The following is a 16576-nucleotide window of genomic DNA, read 5'->3' on the forward strand; positions in this document are numbered from 1 at the left end:
TTAGGGTTAGGGGAAGAATTAGCTAACATGCTAGTTGCAAAGTTGCTAATTACCTAAAATACTAAAATTGTCTGTGATGAGATTTAAACACACAACCTTTGGGTTGCTAGACGTTCTCAATATATGTTATACGCCCACGTTATACTCCCACCCTGACCAACCACCCGCCTTTAGTTTTTGCCTTAAGTAACATTCTGTCTTATGTAACCATAACAAATGTAATATATCATGCTAATTTGAGTATCCCGGAGTTTCGTTTACTATGTCACGTCTAGTCTATGAGAGCAGGCTGGATCAGCGGTGACAAAATATAGCTTTTTTTTCCCCAACTTGATGTGTGGTGCCAGCTGGCAGGCAAGTTATGCTGCATGTCAACAAATGGCCAGAAATCATAATTGGGAAATCAAATCCTCAGAAATAGCAGAATCACGATTTGTTAATGGCTAGAATTGATCGAAGGCTGATCAAAGTTCATCGATAGTCATCACAGCTAAACTTCTAGCCAATCTTAGCCTTGTAGAGGGAGAAACATCCTATTGGGAGGGGATAGCAACATGTGCAAGATGATATAGCCTACATAACTCTTTCACAGAGGAGAGGTTAGTCCAGACAGCAAAGTTAGAGATAGAAAAATGGTATTAATAAAGTTATCATCTCTAGTCTCAGCAGTGTCGTATGGACAGGCTTTCTTAGGTCTGTGTAGTTTACTTATTTCCCTTATTGTTATATTGCTGATCCGGCAGCTTGTCAAACAGAGGAGACCCCGAGGATTCCCTCCTGGACCGTCACCTATCCCTGTCATAGGGAACATTATGTCTCTAGCAACAGAACCGCACGTCTTTATGAAGAAACAGAGTGAAATCCATGGGCAGGTACGGTACTTACCTTATTGTGTCAAAATGGCTTGACTAACCCTCGGCATTTTTTTGTGTTGGCTACTTGTGTGCACACCCATGAAGGCTAGTTTGCTTGTGTTCAAGCCGGTTTAACTCTTGCGGTTTAGCCTATTGAGTGTTGCTTTATGAATACGGATTTTTGCATTACAATAGATGTATTTTATAAATTACAAAACAGAATCTCAAAGTCGCTTTAATTTCATTGGTGGAAAACAGTGCTTAATAAAGTTTGTAATGCATCATCCGGCACACACACACATACCAGAATTCCTAAGTGTGTCAAAGGTTACTTAGGGTGGACGCTCCATTCTTGTCCCTACATCCTGCCTTGCGTCAGCCTAGAAAAAAAGCTCAGAAAAGTGAACAAAGGAGGCTCGGTATTCGCAATGTTTTGGCAGGCTCCAGCTGCTCTTGCAGGGTTTCGAAAAATTGCCACGGTCTGCTTAGTCAGCATGCCTCAGCAAATAGAGTCAGACTGCAGTGAGGACTACTTGCCTATCTCTAGACTAGCCTAATACATAATTTGCAGTTGAGATGTTATGTCATACTGGACTATAGTCTACTTTCTGGACCTATAGTCATATTCTCAAAATTCCCAAATTAAACATATTTAGGGAAAATAAATGGCATATTATCTTGGATGTGTATTTATTCAAGTATTTTATCTAAGATTTTCAGTCTTGATTTGGGAGGCTACTCAACAGTGGTGCTGAATGGATATGATGCCATCAGAGAATGCCTGTACCACCAGAGTGAGGTCTTTGCTGACCGGCCATCTCTGCCTTTATTTATGAAAATGACCAAAATGGGAGGTAAGAAAGTCAGTTATAAGGTATTCTGAAATATGCACATTATGACATTGTTATATTGTTATTAGTTATTACATGCAAATACAAGCTTGGTTTTATCCAACTCTCTAGGCTATTTGATGGTATTGAAATCAAAATAGGTCCACATATCCTGAAAATAATATTCAGTATCTTCACACATGCTCAGTAAGGTCTCATTATGTCTGCTCTAATCTCAATATCTTCCTTCTCAGGACTTCTGAATGCTAAATTTGGCAGAGGATGGATTGAGCATCGTAAACTGGCCTGCAACTCCTTTCGTTACTTTGGCAGTGTTCAGAAGCCCCTCGAACAGAAGATCTTGGAAGAGTGCATGTTTTTTGTGGATGCCATCGATGAGCACAAAGGGAAACCCTTTAACCCAAAGCACCTGGTGACCAATGCTGTGTCAAACATCACCAACCTCATCATCTTCGGCGAGCGTTTCACGTACGACGACTGTGACTTCCAGCACATGATCGAGATCTTCAGTGAGAATGTGGAGCTGGCCGTCAGCGGCTGGGCCTTCCTTTACAACGCCTTCCCATGGATCAAGTACCTCCCCTTCGGAAAGCACCAGAAGCTGTTCCGCAATGCAGCCAAGGTCTACAACTTCCTGGAGCAGATCATCGGGCGCTTCTCAGAGGGCAGAGTGTGCCAGGCCCCGCGCCACTACATCGATGCCTACCTGGACGAGTTGGAGCAGAGTGCTGGCGACTTGGGCACCACGTTTTCCAGGGAGAACCTGATCTACTCTGTGGGCGAGCTCATCATCGCAGGCACGGAGACCACCACCAACACCCTACGCTGGGCCATGCTCTACATGGCCCTCTACCCCAACATCCAAGGTCAGTGTGCTGCCTTATAGCACAGTAGGTCAGGGTCAATGCCTTGTTCTTACTCAGGCCTCATAGCACCCTGCCTTGTCCTCACTGTAGGTCTCATAGCACCCTGCCTTGTCCTCACTGTAGGTCTCATAGTCCCCTGCCTTGTCCTTACTGTAGGTCTCATAGTCCCCTGCCTTGTCCTTACTGTAGGTCTCATAGTCCCCTGCCTTGTCCTTACTGTAGGTCTCATAGTCCCCTGCCTTGTCCTTACTGTAGGTCTCATAGTCCCCTGCCTTGTCCTTATCCTTAGGTCTCATAGTCCCCTGCCTTGTCCTTACTGTAGGTCTCATAGTCCCCTGCCTTGTCCTTATCCTTAGGTCTCATAGTCCCCTGCCTTGTCCTTACTGTAGGTCTCATAGTCCCCTGCCTTGTCCTTACTGTAGGTCTCATAGTCCCCTGCCTTGTCCTTACTGTAGGTCTCATAGTCCCCTGCCTTGTCCTTATCCTTAGGTCTCATAGTCCCCTGCCTTGTCCTTACTGTAGGTCTCATATCACCCTGCCTTGTCCTTACAGTAGGTCTCATATCACCCTGCCTTGTCCTTACTCAGGCCTCATCGTGTCAAGTGGCGGAAAAGACCTCCACAAGGTCCCTCCATCTCTTCCTGTCCTGGGCTATTTTATATCTCTTTTCAAATTAGTCCTATTCTGGTATTAAGCTCAGTTTCAACGGTTCGCTAACAGGTCATCCTTGGTCTTTCTTTTTCCTCTTCTCCTCCGGTGTCCAGTAAAGGGACTTGCCATGTCCTTATTTAACCTTTCTCCAAGCCATAATACACAGCAACTTGTATTTGCATAGGTTAGATAACTAAGGTATAGTTTGTTTGTGAACTTTTTATAGATTTTTTGGTTTCAACTGTACAAAGGTATACACTCCCTCCCCTTGGACAGTGAAGCTACAATTGTAAATGTGTCTCCATACTCCACCATTTTAGTTTTGAGATCAAATATTTCATATTAGGTGACAGTACAGAATGTCACCTTTTATTTGAGGGTATTTTATTAATATATATATATATATATATATATATATATATATATATATATATATATATATATATATATATATATATATATGTTTTACCGTTTAGAAGTGAAAGCACTTTATGTAGCTAGTCCCCCCATTTGAAGATGTCATAAGTATTTGGACAAGTTCACTTATAGTGTTTTAAAGTAGTCAAAAATGTAGTATTTGGTCCCATATTCCTTGCACACAATGACTACATCAAGCTGTGACTTTACAAACTTGTTGGATGCATTTACAGCTTGTTTTGGTTGTGTTTTGGATTATGTTTGGCGCAATAGGAAGTGAATGGTGAATAATGTATTGTGTAATTTTGTAGACACTTTTAATGTAAGTAAGTGGTAGCATCCATTAATGATGAATCTCATCATGCAGCCTTACAATGTATTAAAAATCCAAACATATAGCCCAATGTTTGTAGAACAACTACATTTACATGAATAACTCTAAATTAATTGTCTCCAAACCTATTTATTTGTTAACTGCTCAACACAGAATAGCCTCATGTGCGCACTCCCTCAAATCATTTGGAGACAATATTTATATTTTATTCAGCTTTGTTCAATTGTATTCTTCATACTATAAAATAATGCCACAGAATTATAAGCAAATCTTGTCTGCTAAATGAACTAGTGTAGCCCACAGCCATTTGGCATAGCCAGATCAGGACCTAACATAAGGACAACTCAGAGATGCTAAATGTGTTTATGTTAATTAACGGTCAATTACCGTGAGACAGTTATTTGCTTGACAATCACCGGCTGACGAAATATCGTGACCGCCACAGCCCTAATGCTACCGTGATTATGGATATCATGAATTAGAAATAAAATTACTCCAGTCATCATCCATCATTCATTTCTATTGGGCAAAACATTACCCCAAAAAACTACCAAAACAAACTCCAAATGCATCCAACGAGTGTGTAGAGTCACAAGCTTGATGTAGTCATTGCATGCTAGAAATATGGGACCAATACTAAACATTAGACTGCTTTAATACACTATAAGTGAATTTGTCCAAATACATATGACATCTTCAAATGGGAGGACTAGATATGTAAATATATATGAAAATACCCTCAAATGAAAGGTGACATTCTGTACTGTCGCCTCATATGAAACATTTGATAACAAATACAAAATGCTGGAGTATAGAGCCAAATGTACAATTGTAGCTTCACTGTCCAAATACATATGGAGGGTGTATGTTTGTTTGTAATCAATAATAGTTGAGTAAGCAACTTTCATTTGCATTGTGTCTAAGTTTGGATTGATAATTGTGTTAACTTTTTTTGATTGATTTTTGTTTCAACTATTTCTCTACTAAGGTATACACTGAGTGTACAAAACATTATGCTCTTTCAGTGATATAGACTGACCAGGTTATTGATGTCACTTGTTAAATCCACTTCAATCAGTCAAATCAAATGTATTTATAATGCCCTTTTTACATCAGCAGATGTCACAAAGTGCTTATACAGAAACCCAGCCTTAAACCCCAAACAGCAATAAATAATATAATAATAATATGCCATTTAGCAGACACTTTTATCCAAAGCGACTTACAGTCATGCGTGCATACATTTTTGTGTATGGGTGGTCCCGGGGATTGAACCCACTACCCTGGCATTACAAGTGCCGTGCTCTACCAGCTGAGCTACAGAGAAATGCAGATGTAGAAGCACGGTGGCTAGGAAAAACTCCCTAGAAAGGCAGGAACCTAGGAAGAAACCTAGAGAGGAACCAGGATCTGAGGTGTGGCCAGTCCTCTTCTGGCTGTGCCGGGTGGTGATTCTAAGAGTATGAAAATGTATGCACTCACTACTGTAAGTCGCTCTGGATAAGAGCATCTGCTAAATGACAAAAATGTACAAATGTAATTGTACATGGCCAGTAAGACCAGATCGTTCTTCAAGATGTTAAAACGTTCCTAGATGACCAGCAGTGTCAAATAATAATGACAGTGGTTGTAGAGGGTGTAACAGGTCAGCACCTCAGGAACAAATGTCTGTTGGCTTTTCGTAGTCGAGCATTCAGAGGTCGAGACAGCAGGTGCGGTAGAGAGAGAGAGGGAGGGAGGGAGAGAGAGGGTCAAAAACAGCAGGTCCCGGACAAGGTAGCACGTCCGGTGAACAGGTCAGGGTTTAATTGTAACTGGATCAGCAGCACGAAAAGGTAGTACGTCTGGTGAACTGCTGAAGGTTCCATAGCCACAGGCAAAACAGCAGAAACTGGATCAGCAGCACGACCAGGTGGACTGGGGACAGCAAGGAGTCATCAGGCCAGGTAGTCCTGAGGTATGGTCCTAGGGCTCAGGTCCAGAGCGAGCGAGAGCGAGAGCGAGAGCGAGAGAGAGAGAGAGAGAGAGAGAAAATTAGAGGGAGTATACTTAAGTTCACACAGGACACCAGATAAGACAGGAGAATTTCACCAGATAGGACAGACTGACCCAAGCACCCCGACACATAGACTATTGCAGCATAGATACTGGAGGCTGAGACGGGGAGGTGGGGGGTCAGGGGACACTGTGGCTCTGTCCGACGATACCCCCGGACAGGGCCAACCAGGCAGGATATCACCCCACCCCCTTTGCCAAAGCACAGCCCCCACACCACTAGAGGGACATCAACAGACCACCAACTTACTACCCTGAGACAAGGCTGAGTACAGCCCACAAAGATATCCTCCACCACACGAGCCAGAGGGGGCGCAAAACCGGACAGAAAGATCATGTCAGTGACTCAACCCACACAAGTCGAGTATAGTGAAAAAAGCCTGCCACTACGTGACACACCCCTCCTAGGGATGGCATGGAAGAGCACTAGTAAGCCAGTGACTCAGCCCCCGTAATAAGGTCAGAGGCAGAGAATTCCCCGGGAGAGACGGAAGCCGGCCAGGCAGAGACAGCAAGTGCGGTTCGTCACTCCAGTGCCTTGCCGTTCACTTTCGCACTCCTGGGCCAGACTACACTCAATCATAGGACCTACTGAAGAGATGAGTCTTCAATAAAGACTTAAAGGTCGAGACCGAGTCTGCGTCTCTCACATGGATAGGCAGACCATTCCATAAAAATGTTGCTCTATAGGAGAAAGCCCTGCCTTCAGCTGTTCGCTTAGAAATTCTAGGGACAATAAGGAGGCCTGCGTCTTGTGACCGTAGCGTACGTGTAGGTATGTATGGCAGGACCAAATCGGAGAGATAGGTAGGAGCAAGTCCATGTAATACTTCGTAGGTTAGCAGTAAAACCTTGAAATCAGCCCTAGCCTTAACAGGAAGCTAAAAAGTAGAGAGGCTAGCACTGTAGTAATATGATCACATTTTGTGGTTCTAGTCAAGATTGTAGCAGCCGTGTTTAGCAGTAACTGAAGTTTATTTAGTGCTTTATCCGGATAGCCAGAGAGTAGAGCATTACAGTAGTCTAATCTAAAAGTTACAAAAGCATGGATTAGCTTTCCTGCATAATTTTTGGACAAAGAGTTTCTGATTTTTGCAATGTTACGAAGATGGAAAAAAGCTGCCCTTGAAATATTATTGATACGTTCGTCAAAAGAGAGATCAGGGTCCAGAGCAATGCAGAGGTCCTTCACAGTTTTATTTGAGACGACTGTACAACCATCAAGATTAATTGTCAGATCAAACAGCAGATCTCTGTGTTTCTTGGGACCTAGAACTAGCATCTCTGTTTTGTCCGAGTTTAAAAGTAAAACATTTGCCGCCATCCACTTCCTTATGTCTGAAACACAGGCTTCCAGGGTAGGCAATTTTGGGGCTTCACCATGTTTAATCGAAATGTACAGCTGTGTGTCGTCTGCATAGCAGTGAAAGTTGACATTGTGTTTCCGAATGACATCACCAAGAGGTAGAATATATAGTGAAAACAATTGTGGTCCTAAAACGGAACCTTGAGGAACACTGAAACGTACAATTGATTTGTCAGAGGACAAACCATCCAAAGAGACTAAATGATATCTTTCCGACAGATAAGGTCTAAACCATGCAAGAACTTGTCCGTGTAGACCAAAGAGGGTTTCCAATCTCTCAAAAAGAATGTGGTTATCAATGGTGTCAAAAGCGGCACTAAGGTCTAGGAGCACGAGGACAGATGCAGAGCCTTGGTCTGACGCCATTAAAGGGTATTTTACCACCTTCACGAGTGCAGTATCAGTGCTATGATGGGGTCTAAACCAGACTGGAGCATTTCGTATACATTATTAGTCTTCAGGAAGGCAGTGAGTTGCTGCACAACAGCTTTTTGTAAACATTTTGAGAGGAATGGGAGATTCGATATAGGCTGATAGTTTTTTTAATTTTCCAGGTCAACGTTAGGCTTTTTCAGGAGAGGCTTTATTACTGCCATTTTTTGTGAGTTTGGTACACATCCGGAGGATAGGGAGACGTTTATTATGATTAAAATAGCAGGGCCAAGCACAGGTAGTAGCTCTTTCAGTAGTTTAGTCGATTAGGCAGCTGGACCCTATTCAGTGTAGAACAAGGGGAGGAGACAGGTTAAAGAAAGATTTTGAAGCCTTGAGACAATTGAGACATGGATTGTATATGTGTGCCATTCAGAAAGTGAATTGGCAAGACAAAATATTTAAGTGCCTTTGAAGGGGGTATGGTAGTAGGTGCAAGGCACACCGGTTTGAACCGCAACACTGCTGGGGTTTTCACACTAAACAGTTTCCTGTGTATTTTAAGAATGGTCCACCACCCAAAGCACATCCAGCCAACCTGACACAACTGTGGGAAGGATTAGAGTCAACATGGGCCATCATCCATGTGGAACGCTTTCAACACCTGGTAGAGTCCATGCCCCGACAAACTGAGGATGTTCTGAGGGTAAAAGGGGGTGCAACTCAATATTAGGAAGGTGTTCTTAATGTTTTGTACACTCAGTGTATGTCTGTAGATACTAGATAAGGAAGCAGATAGAACACTGTGATGATAAGGTATTGACAGTGTGCTGCTGGTGTTTCCTCTGTGTAGAGAAGGTGCATAAGGAAATTAACAGTGTGATGGGCAGTGGGAAGTCCCCCTCGCTGGAGGACAAACAGAGGATGCCCTATGTGGAAGCGGTGCTACACGAGGTCCTGCGCTTCTGTAACATCGTGCCCCTGGGCATCTTCCGCGCCACCACTCAGGACACACTGGTGAGCGGCTACACCATCCCCAAGGGTACCATGGTCATCACCAACCTGTACTCTGTGCACTTTGATGAGAAGTACTGGTGCGACCCTGGAACCTTCTCACCACAGCGCTTCCTGGACAGCAATGGAAACTTTGTCCGACGGGAAGCATTCCTACCCTTCTCTCTGGGTGAGTCTGGCTTCTTTCCACTCTCAGGCCCCCAAAGAGAGTAGCACACTGTCTCTCACACACATACTGTACACACCCTCTCACTTGAATGCCTCTCCTCTTGCCTAATCCAAATGGTAATGCTTAAATACAGGGTTAATAGTCATCATGGGCATGAAATTCCAATATATTAAAGAGATTCTTCTGTACGTTAGTATACTTTTTAGCCAGTAGTTCTGAAAGTAGCATTCATGAGCCAAAAGTGGTCCCTCAAAATTGCATACTACGTCACATGTGCAGATATGTGCACCACGTCATTGCTCTCTCTCTCTCTGCTGTGTCCACTGAGCTGGGCCCGCCCTGCAACCTCATCGGATAATGCTGGGCAGGCCTCTTGCTAGCTGTCACTCAAATGTGAGAGGCTGAAGCTCATTGGCTAGAACTCAGAGCCCACATGGAGGGAAATGTAGGGAAAATAGCACAGCACAGCTTCAATAAAACAGTCGCTTTCAAACTAGGGATTTCATGTCTAATTGAGGTAAGACAGTATTTCTGCTCATAGATTATGCATGTATCAACTACACATTGACACATCTAGCCCAAAGCGGGAGGTTTAAAAAATACTTTGTTAGTCGCCAAAGTACCAGAGCATGTCTTTAACTGTATTCCCCAGCTATGATCTCATTTAATTATACCTACAATGAGTCAAATGTACTAAAAGCTAGAGCCTCTCCGGTATAACAACAACCTTACGGGTATGAAGGCCCAGTGATCCATCTGAGCACTTAAATAATAGACTGGTGAGCAAACCTGTCCCTGGGGCTATTGCAGACTACAATGCTGCCATTAATAACGGAAAGTACTGTTAAGACAGAAAGATACCCCATGTCAGTTCAAACAAAACTCATTCTCTCGGTCATACCACCCAGAAATGTGGTTCCCTCTATTTTTTTTATTTTTAGTCATTTAGCAGACGCTCTTATCCAGAGCGACTTACAGGAGCAATTAGGGTTAAGTGCCTTGCTCAAGGGCACATCGACAGATTTTTCACCTAGTCGGCTCGGGGATTAGAACCAGCGACCTTTCGGTTACTGGCACAACGCTCTTACCCACTAAGCTACCTGCCGTACCTCTATTGCTCCTCAAGTTGCGCAGTGTATGCAAGTATAAACCTTTTCCCAGCCATATCATGTCATTGGATTAACCTATATCCTAATAAGGTAAACACTAAACAGCTGATAACAGTGATAATAAAGGACCTTTACTATCACTTAACAGATACATTGAGTACAGTAGATATGTTGTAATGGTTGAATGTTCACTGGAATACAATAGTCAGTAGTAGCTGGTGTCACTAAATCGGAGGACGGCTCATTGTAATGGCTGGAATGGAATGGTTTGATACCGTTCCGTTGATTTCATGTCAGCCATTACTACGAGCCGTCCTCCCTTCACCAGCCTCCTCTGAGTAGAGTAGATGATACAAAGTATGACATGATCTTCACAAAACTCAATCCATATTGTGTGGTTTGTCCTCAGGGAGGCGTCACTGTTTGGGCGAGCAGCTGGCCAGGATGGAGATGTTCCTGTTCTTCACCAGCATGCTGCAGCGCTTCCACCTGCAGTTCCCCCCCGGCACAGTGCCAAGCCTCACCCCCAAACTTGGCATGACCCTGCAGCCGCTGCCTTACTCCATCTGCGCCGTCCGCAGGCAGCAGTGACAGATTCTCAGAATGCACTTCCCGAAGGGGTGGGGGGGGGGGTGGGTTGGGGGTTTAGTCAGAACAGAACAGGGGTCTAGGGCTTGGACTCCCACCCTGACCTCCAGGGTCTGAACTCCAGTGTTTTACACAGAACTGCTAGAATTCTAAACATCAGCCGATGGTTATTTCTGAGCAATTGCATGTTTGCACAACACCATTTGCAAAGTCATAGGATCACCAGAACTGTTACTGGCGAGATCCTGAAAGATCAGGTGGAACTTCTCAGTAAGTTTAATCGAGAAGATAAGCAGTGTGAATATTTAAACAATACACACACAAATATACTATGAATTAACCTTGAATTAGACTTTTTATCTGTGTCCTTATAATCAAATGTCTCATCTTCCCTGCGGGATTATGTCAATGATTGACAGGATGGACCTCTATGATGGTTCACAGCCCTGTCTTCTCTCTCTCAGCATGCCAAAATGAGAAATGGGAACATTACCCACTGGGCACACACTGGTTGAATCATTGTTTCCACATCATTTCAATGAAATTACGTTGAACCAACGTGGAATAGACGTTGAATTGATGTCTGTGCCCTGTGGGTAGTTTCATCTGTTTCTAGTGTACACTTCAGCTGTTTCTACAGCACAGTGAAAATAAGTAGACTAGCAGCCTTTCCTAGAAGTCTCTGGACATGGTGTTTAGTCTGGTTCTGCGCCATGTAAAGCAGTCTGAACTAACAATGAACCCGATCTCTAGGGAAAAGCCTTCTCTCAGAAAGCTACTGCAATATCCATACTTTGAGAATGTCTTTATGTAATGGTGTCCTTTGTGATTTAAGTCAATTTTACTTTAGTCTATTATGGTCATACTTTGTTATAAGAACAATGCCATTTTGGTGCTATAGGTATCTTTTTTACAATGTTTATAGTTTGCTTTTCCTAAGAGCAATTCAAATTAAATATTTTTTATGCTGCTTGTTCTTTTTCTTCAACATTGAGCATCTATTCTGCTGACAGTATTTCTCTCAATAGCTTATAGGTCTATATTTTCTCTCCCACCCATGCAAAAAATCTTCATATCTAAACTACTGTACAGGACTAGAGTCAGACATGGACATTTGCACTGAGCAGGCAGAATGTGTCCAGACTGGATCGTCCAGGGATACACAGACACAGCCATTATAAATAATCTTAATGTGGTTGGAGCTGAGCCGGAGGGGTGTCACCCATTTCCTTCAGTGACCTCTCACTTCTACTCTTTACTCAACAGACCAAAGGGCTGGAAAAAGACTCCAATGCTGTGCTGTGCATACATCAGACTTACTGGATAATATTTCATATTGATTTGATGCCTCTGGCTATTTTTGGCAGCCAGCATACCTCTATTAACTACTAACTGCACTTCTCAGAAAGTTATGCTGAGGTAGACAGACACTGCCAAGTCGCCTGGATGAGTGCCTTGTCTGTGTGCATTGGAAATGTTGAAACTGTGACATTGTAGTCATTTCAGCAAACATCAGCGTTCAAACTGTGGTTGTGGGCAGGAGGATCTAAACCCTTTAACAGTGGTGCCACCTACTTTTAAGGGCAAAGTTACAGTACTGTTACATTCAAGGGCATTTTTATGCCACACTCAGCACATATAGGCACACACAAACAGTTCCAATTGAGTAGGTGTGTGTATGTATCAATAAAATCATTTGAGAACAGTTATTTTAGGGATGGTGTTTTATGACAGCTATAAATAACAAAAATCAGTTTCCCCACAATTTTGATATGGTTGAATAGTTACAACAGACATACAGTACCAGTCAAAAGTTTGGACACACATACTCATTCAAGGATTTTTCTTTATTTTTACTATTTTCTACATTGTAGAATGAAGACATCAAAACTATGAAATAACACATATGGAATCATGTAGTAACCAAAAAAGTGTTAAACAAATCAAAAATATATTTTATATTTGAGATTCTTCAAATAGCCACCCTTTGCCTTGATGACAGCTTTAAACACTCTTGGCACTCTCAACCAGCTTCACCTGGAATGCTTTTCCAACAGTCTTGAAGGAGTTCCCACATATGCTTAGCACTTGTTGGCTGCTTTTTTCCCACCTGTCTAATGTCCATTGCTCGTGATTCTTGGCCCAAGCAGGTTTCTTCTTCTTATTGGTGACCTTTAGTAGTGGTTTCTTTAGAGCAATTCGACCATGAAGGCCTGATTCACACAGTCCCCTCTGAACAGTTGATGTTGAGATGTGTCTGTGACTTGAACTCTGTGAAGCATTTATTTGGGCTGCAATTTCTGAGGCTGGTAACTCTAATGAACTTATCCTCTGCAGCAGAGGAAACTCTGGGTCTTCCATTCCTGTGGTGGTCCTCATGAGAGCCAGTTTCATCATAGCGCTTGATGGTTTTTGCGACTGCACTTGAAGAAACTTTCAAAGTTCTTGAAATGTTCCGTATTGACTGACCTTCATGTCTTAAAGCAATGATGGACTGTCATTTCTCTTTGCTTATTTGAGCTGTTCTTGCCATAATATGGACTTGGTCTTTTACCAAATAGGGCTATCTTCTGTTTACCCCCCCCCCCCACACACACCTTGTCACAACACAACTGATTGGCTCAAACGCATTAAGAAGGAAACAAATTCCACAAATTAACTTTTAAGAAAGCACACCTGTTAATTGAAATGCATTCCAGGTGACTACCTCATGAAGCTGGTTGAGAGAATGCCAAGAGTGTGCAAAGCTGTCATCAAGGCAAAGGGTGGCTATTTGAAGAATTTCAAATATAAAATATATTTTGATTTGTTTAACACTTTTTTGGTTACTACATGAATCCATATGTGTTATTTACATTTACATTTTAGTCATTTAGCAGACACTCTTATCCAGAGCGACTTACAGGAGCAATTAGGGTTAAGTGCCTTGCTCAAGGGCACATCGACAGATTTTTCACCTAGTCGGCTCGGGGATTAGAACCAGCGACCTTTCGGTTACTGGCACAAAGCTCTTAACCACTAAGCTACCTGCCGCCTATTTCATAGTTTTGATGTCTTCACTATTATTCTACAATTTAAAAAATAATAAAAAAGAAAGAAAAACCTTTGAATGAGTAGGTGTGTCCAAACTTCTGACTGGTAGTGTACATATCTCAATGTTACACAAGGATAACAGCCATTCATAGATGCTTTTATGACAAGAACATTAGAGGACACTGTGGTTCGTGAGACTGCACAGTGAGAAGCCAACAAACAAACTTTTACAACATAATGAGCCATAAAATGTGGGGGGAGGTGGCTGGGGGTTGTAGAGGCATCACAATTCGCCATCAGAATTTAAGAGACACGGTGTCGCTCATCCGAAAGGTCTGAAGGGCCATGGCTAGGAGTCGTGAGCTCTCCTTTCCACAACACCTGGGCTGGGCCGCACCGGCATCACTTTGAGCCTGCTGGGGGACATGGAGCTCAAAGAGTCCTCTGGGGCCAACCATAACAAACCCAGGGTTCAAGCCCAGTGTATGAGGGCCCAGAGGCTGAGCAGTGGGCAGTGAGCAGGGTCAGTTTGGCACTGGTTGGGTGGATGGGTGGACTGAGTAGACAACACAGAGTTAATAGAGATTACCAAGAGAGAGAAAGTGGTTATAATGAGGAGCAGGGAGACACTGAACCCAAAATAAAAACACCAAACCCCACATCTGTAGTATTAGATAAAAACTCTGGAAACAGGATGATAATTATAGGGTCTCAATGTACAATATATGTCAGCTGTGTGTAGAAAACAGATGCATTCTGTTGATTAATTAAAAAATAGAATATATTTATACAGTATATTTATATGCAGATATTCTTTTTTGTGCAGAGGCTAAACACTTGTTTGGTAGTAAAATGTGCACATTTATATATATTTTTTGTCTTTAAATATACTAGCTTGATTTACACTGCCTACTTGAGAACTTTCTTCTCCAGAGAAAATGACTTGATAGGGTGATAAGTGAGCTCGGCTTGCACTCAGGTTTTAGGGAGTTCTTACAGACAAAAATATAGAGACTATAGTATTACACCCCTATAAGTTATGGAGAGAAATAAGTAGGCAGAGTAAAGTAGAATAAGACAAAAACTATATTTAAACCTGAGCACTTAACTCCTTTACACACTGGCCTGGTTGTGGGTTTGGCAAAGATCTATAGTTTTTGTCAAAACATCAGTGTCTGTAGAATGACTGAAATGAAATGAAGAGGTTAGCTAGACTGAGTATGTGTAAAAACAATGCCAACAGCAATGCACTCAAAAACACCTTTACCTATACTGGTACATGAATAATCATGGGATTTTACTGTACAAAATGTTGCCTTGCTGCAAACAGGTCTTTTGCAGTCAACTGACAATCAAGGATCCCAATTCTACAGTGAGGTCTTTAGAAGGTCAAGCAAACGGCGCCGCCAGCGGGGCAGCGGAGTTTGACAGAAACACAGGACATACTTTGCTCTATCACAGAGGAGCAGTTCAATTGCTTGAATGTGCTTGTTTTTCAAGTTGTTCATACAAAGATTAAAAACTATTTCAATCACCGAGATTGAATTATCTTTGATTGAAAAGCGTGTTTTAAAGTCAATGACTTAAATTCTTGCTAAATAATGATTCAACTTCACGAGAATCCTGAGTAACCGTGAAAAAATAGATATCATCAAAAGGAAAAAAGGAAAAAACATCCCTTCATTGGAACAACAGAGAACATCTCATCTCCGAGAACATTTCAATGATTGGCGACCAAGCGTTCCTGAAGAAAACACACACATACACACGCTCACACTAACTAAATTAAACCAACAAAAAAAAGAATGAAACACAAAAGGCAGGTGGTACACATGAATAAAAGGCATCAGAAACGATGCAGGTATAATGCTCATTTTCAGTCAGCATTTCCATAATGTCTCTGTGACTGAGTCAGTGATACAGTGTTTTGTGTCGCCAGCAAGGGGAGAGGACTGCACAGACCAACCTAGGGTCTGGACCAGGGGACTCAGTAAAGGTTCAGACAGGCACATTTGATATATAGATCTAGAATATTCCTGACAGTGAGCCTGAAATAGTCTCAGTCTCTTGTCTTTCCACGTTTGAACTGTTCGCTTTGGTAACGGATGTCAACCACGTCAAGGTGTTTTTTCTTCTCCTTCTATTGTAAATAATAGGATTTGTTTTAGTACCTAAGGAAGAGTTAAGTGCTCTGCGTTCAAGGCAGCATTACAGCCAGATCACCATGGAGGGCACATCCAGACCCTTTCCTCTCTTCCTCTCCACACCAGTGTCCTCAGCTCTGGTGTTTGTTCTTGGTCTACTCTCCATGGGGTGAAAGTGCATAGGAGTGGGGCTCCCACCATTGCAGCAAGGATCCCCTCACAGTAGTAAGGCCTTTTTTCAAAACAACATGACTGCATTAGCGTCTGAGTGTCGGCACAGTGACAATTTCAACGTGTGGAGATCCAGAAGGGTCATCCTGTGTGTGTATGTGTTTGTGTATATGTCTATAGTTTGTGTGTGTACGTTTGTGTTGTGTGTGTGTGTACAAATGTTTTTATATGTGTGTGTGTGTGTGTGTGTGTAAGAGGGAGGAGTTGAAGGACTTTCTCCTTCACTGTTCCGCCCTTCCCGAGCATCCTGGCTCTGTCCCTCCTCCTCCTCCTCTTCCTCTTCCTCCTGCTACTGGCGCTCCTCTCCTTCCTCCTCCTCCTGAATGACTTGGATCTGGTCGTCAGAGGGTGAAGGGGGCAGGCTGGGAGGCAGGCTGTTGGCCTGCTGCTTCTCCTTGCTCTTCTCCTCCTCCTCGATGGTCTTCTTCCACACCTTGTGGTTCTCCGTCAGGTGCTGCATGATGTTGCAGAACAGCCGACGCCGGCCCTTTCTCCTTTCTGCATGGGACAACACACAAAAAA

The 16576-nt window shown here is 42.8% G+C and overlaps 2 protein-coding genes across 4 annotated transcripts in view; one reads left to right on the forward strand and one right to left on the reverse strand.

Moving 5' to 3' along the window:
* The first annotated feature begins 545 nt into the window (after positions 1-545).
* cyp2r1 (cytochrome P450, family 2, subfamily R, polypeptide 1) lies at positions 546-12347 on the forward strand. The gene is made up of 5 exons (XM_084154747.1): positions 546-872; positions 1567-1708; positions 1939-2571; positions 8620-8949; positions 10468-12347. The coding sequence occupies exons 1-5, from the start codon at positions 633-635 to the stop codon at positions 10647-10649; spliced, it is 1527 nt and encodes a 508-aa protein (XP_084010873.1). The 5' UTR covers positions 546-632; the 3' UTR covers positions 10650-12347.
* Positions 12348-12352: 5 nt separating this feature from the next.
* pde3b (phosphodiesterase 3B) overlaps positions 12353-16576 on the reverse strand; it is a 96248-nt gene continuing 92024 nt past the window's right edge. For all 3 annotated transcript variants that reach the window (XM_084154745.1, XM_084154746.1, XM_084154744.1), the window contains one exon: positions 12353-16552. In XM_084154745.1, the coding sequence (XP_084010871.1) occupies positions 16344-16552 (209 nt within the window). In that variant the 3' untranslated portion in view covers positions 12353-16343. The remainder of the gene's footprint in view (positions 16553-16576) is intronic.

This window comes from Coregonus lavaretus, assembly GCF_964263955.1.
Source record: "Coregonus lavaretus genome assembly, chromosome: 37".
Classification (NCBI taxonomy): domain Eukaryota; kingdom Metazoa; phylum Chordata; class Actinopteri; order Salmoniformes; family Salmonidae; genus Coregonus; species Coregonus lavaretus.

Excerpts from the sequence above, each read along its gene's own strand:
- cyp2r1 (XM_084154747.1), top strand. The coding sequence starts at position 633 with ATGGTATTAATAAAGTTATCATCTCTAGTCTCAGCAGTGTCGTATGGA. Across the intron at positions 1,709-1,938 it reads GAAAATGACCAAAATGGGAG|GACTTCTGAATGCTAAATTT; the intron begins GTAAGAAAGTCA and ends CTTCCTTCTCAG. Across the intron at positions 8,950-10,467 it reads ATTCCTACCCTTCTCTCTGG|GGAGGCGTCACTGTTTGGGC; the intron begins GTGAGTCTGGCT and ends GTTTGTCCTCAG.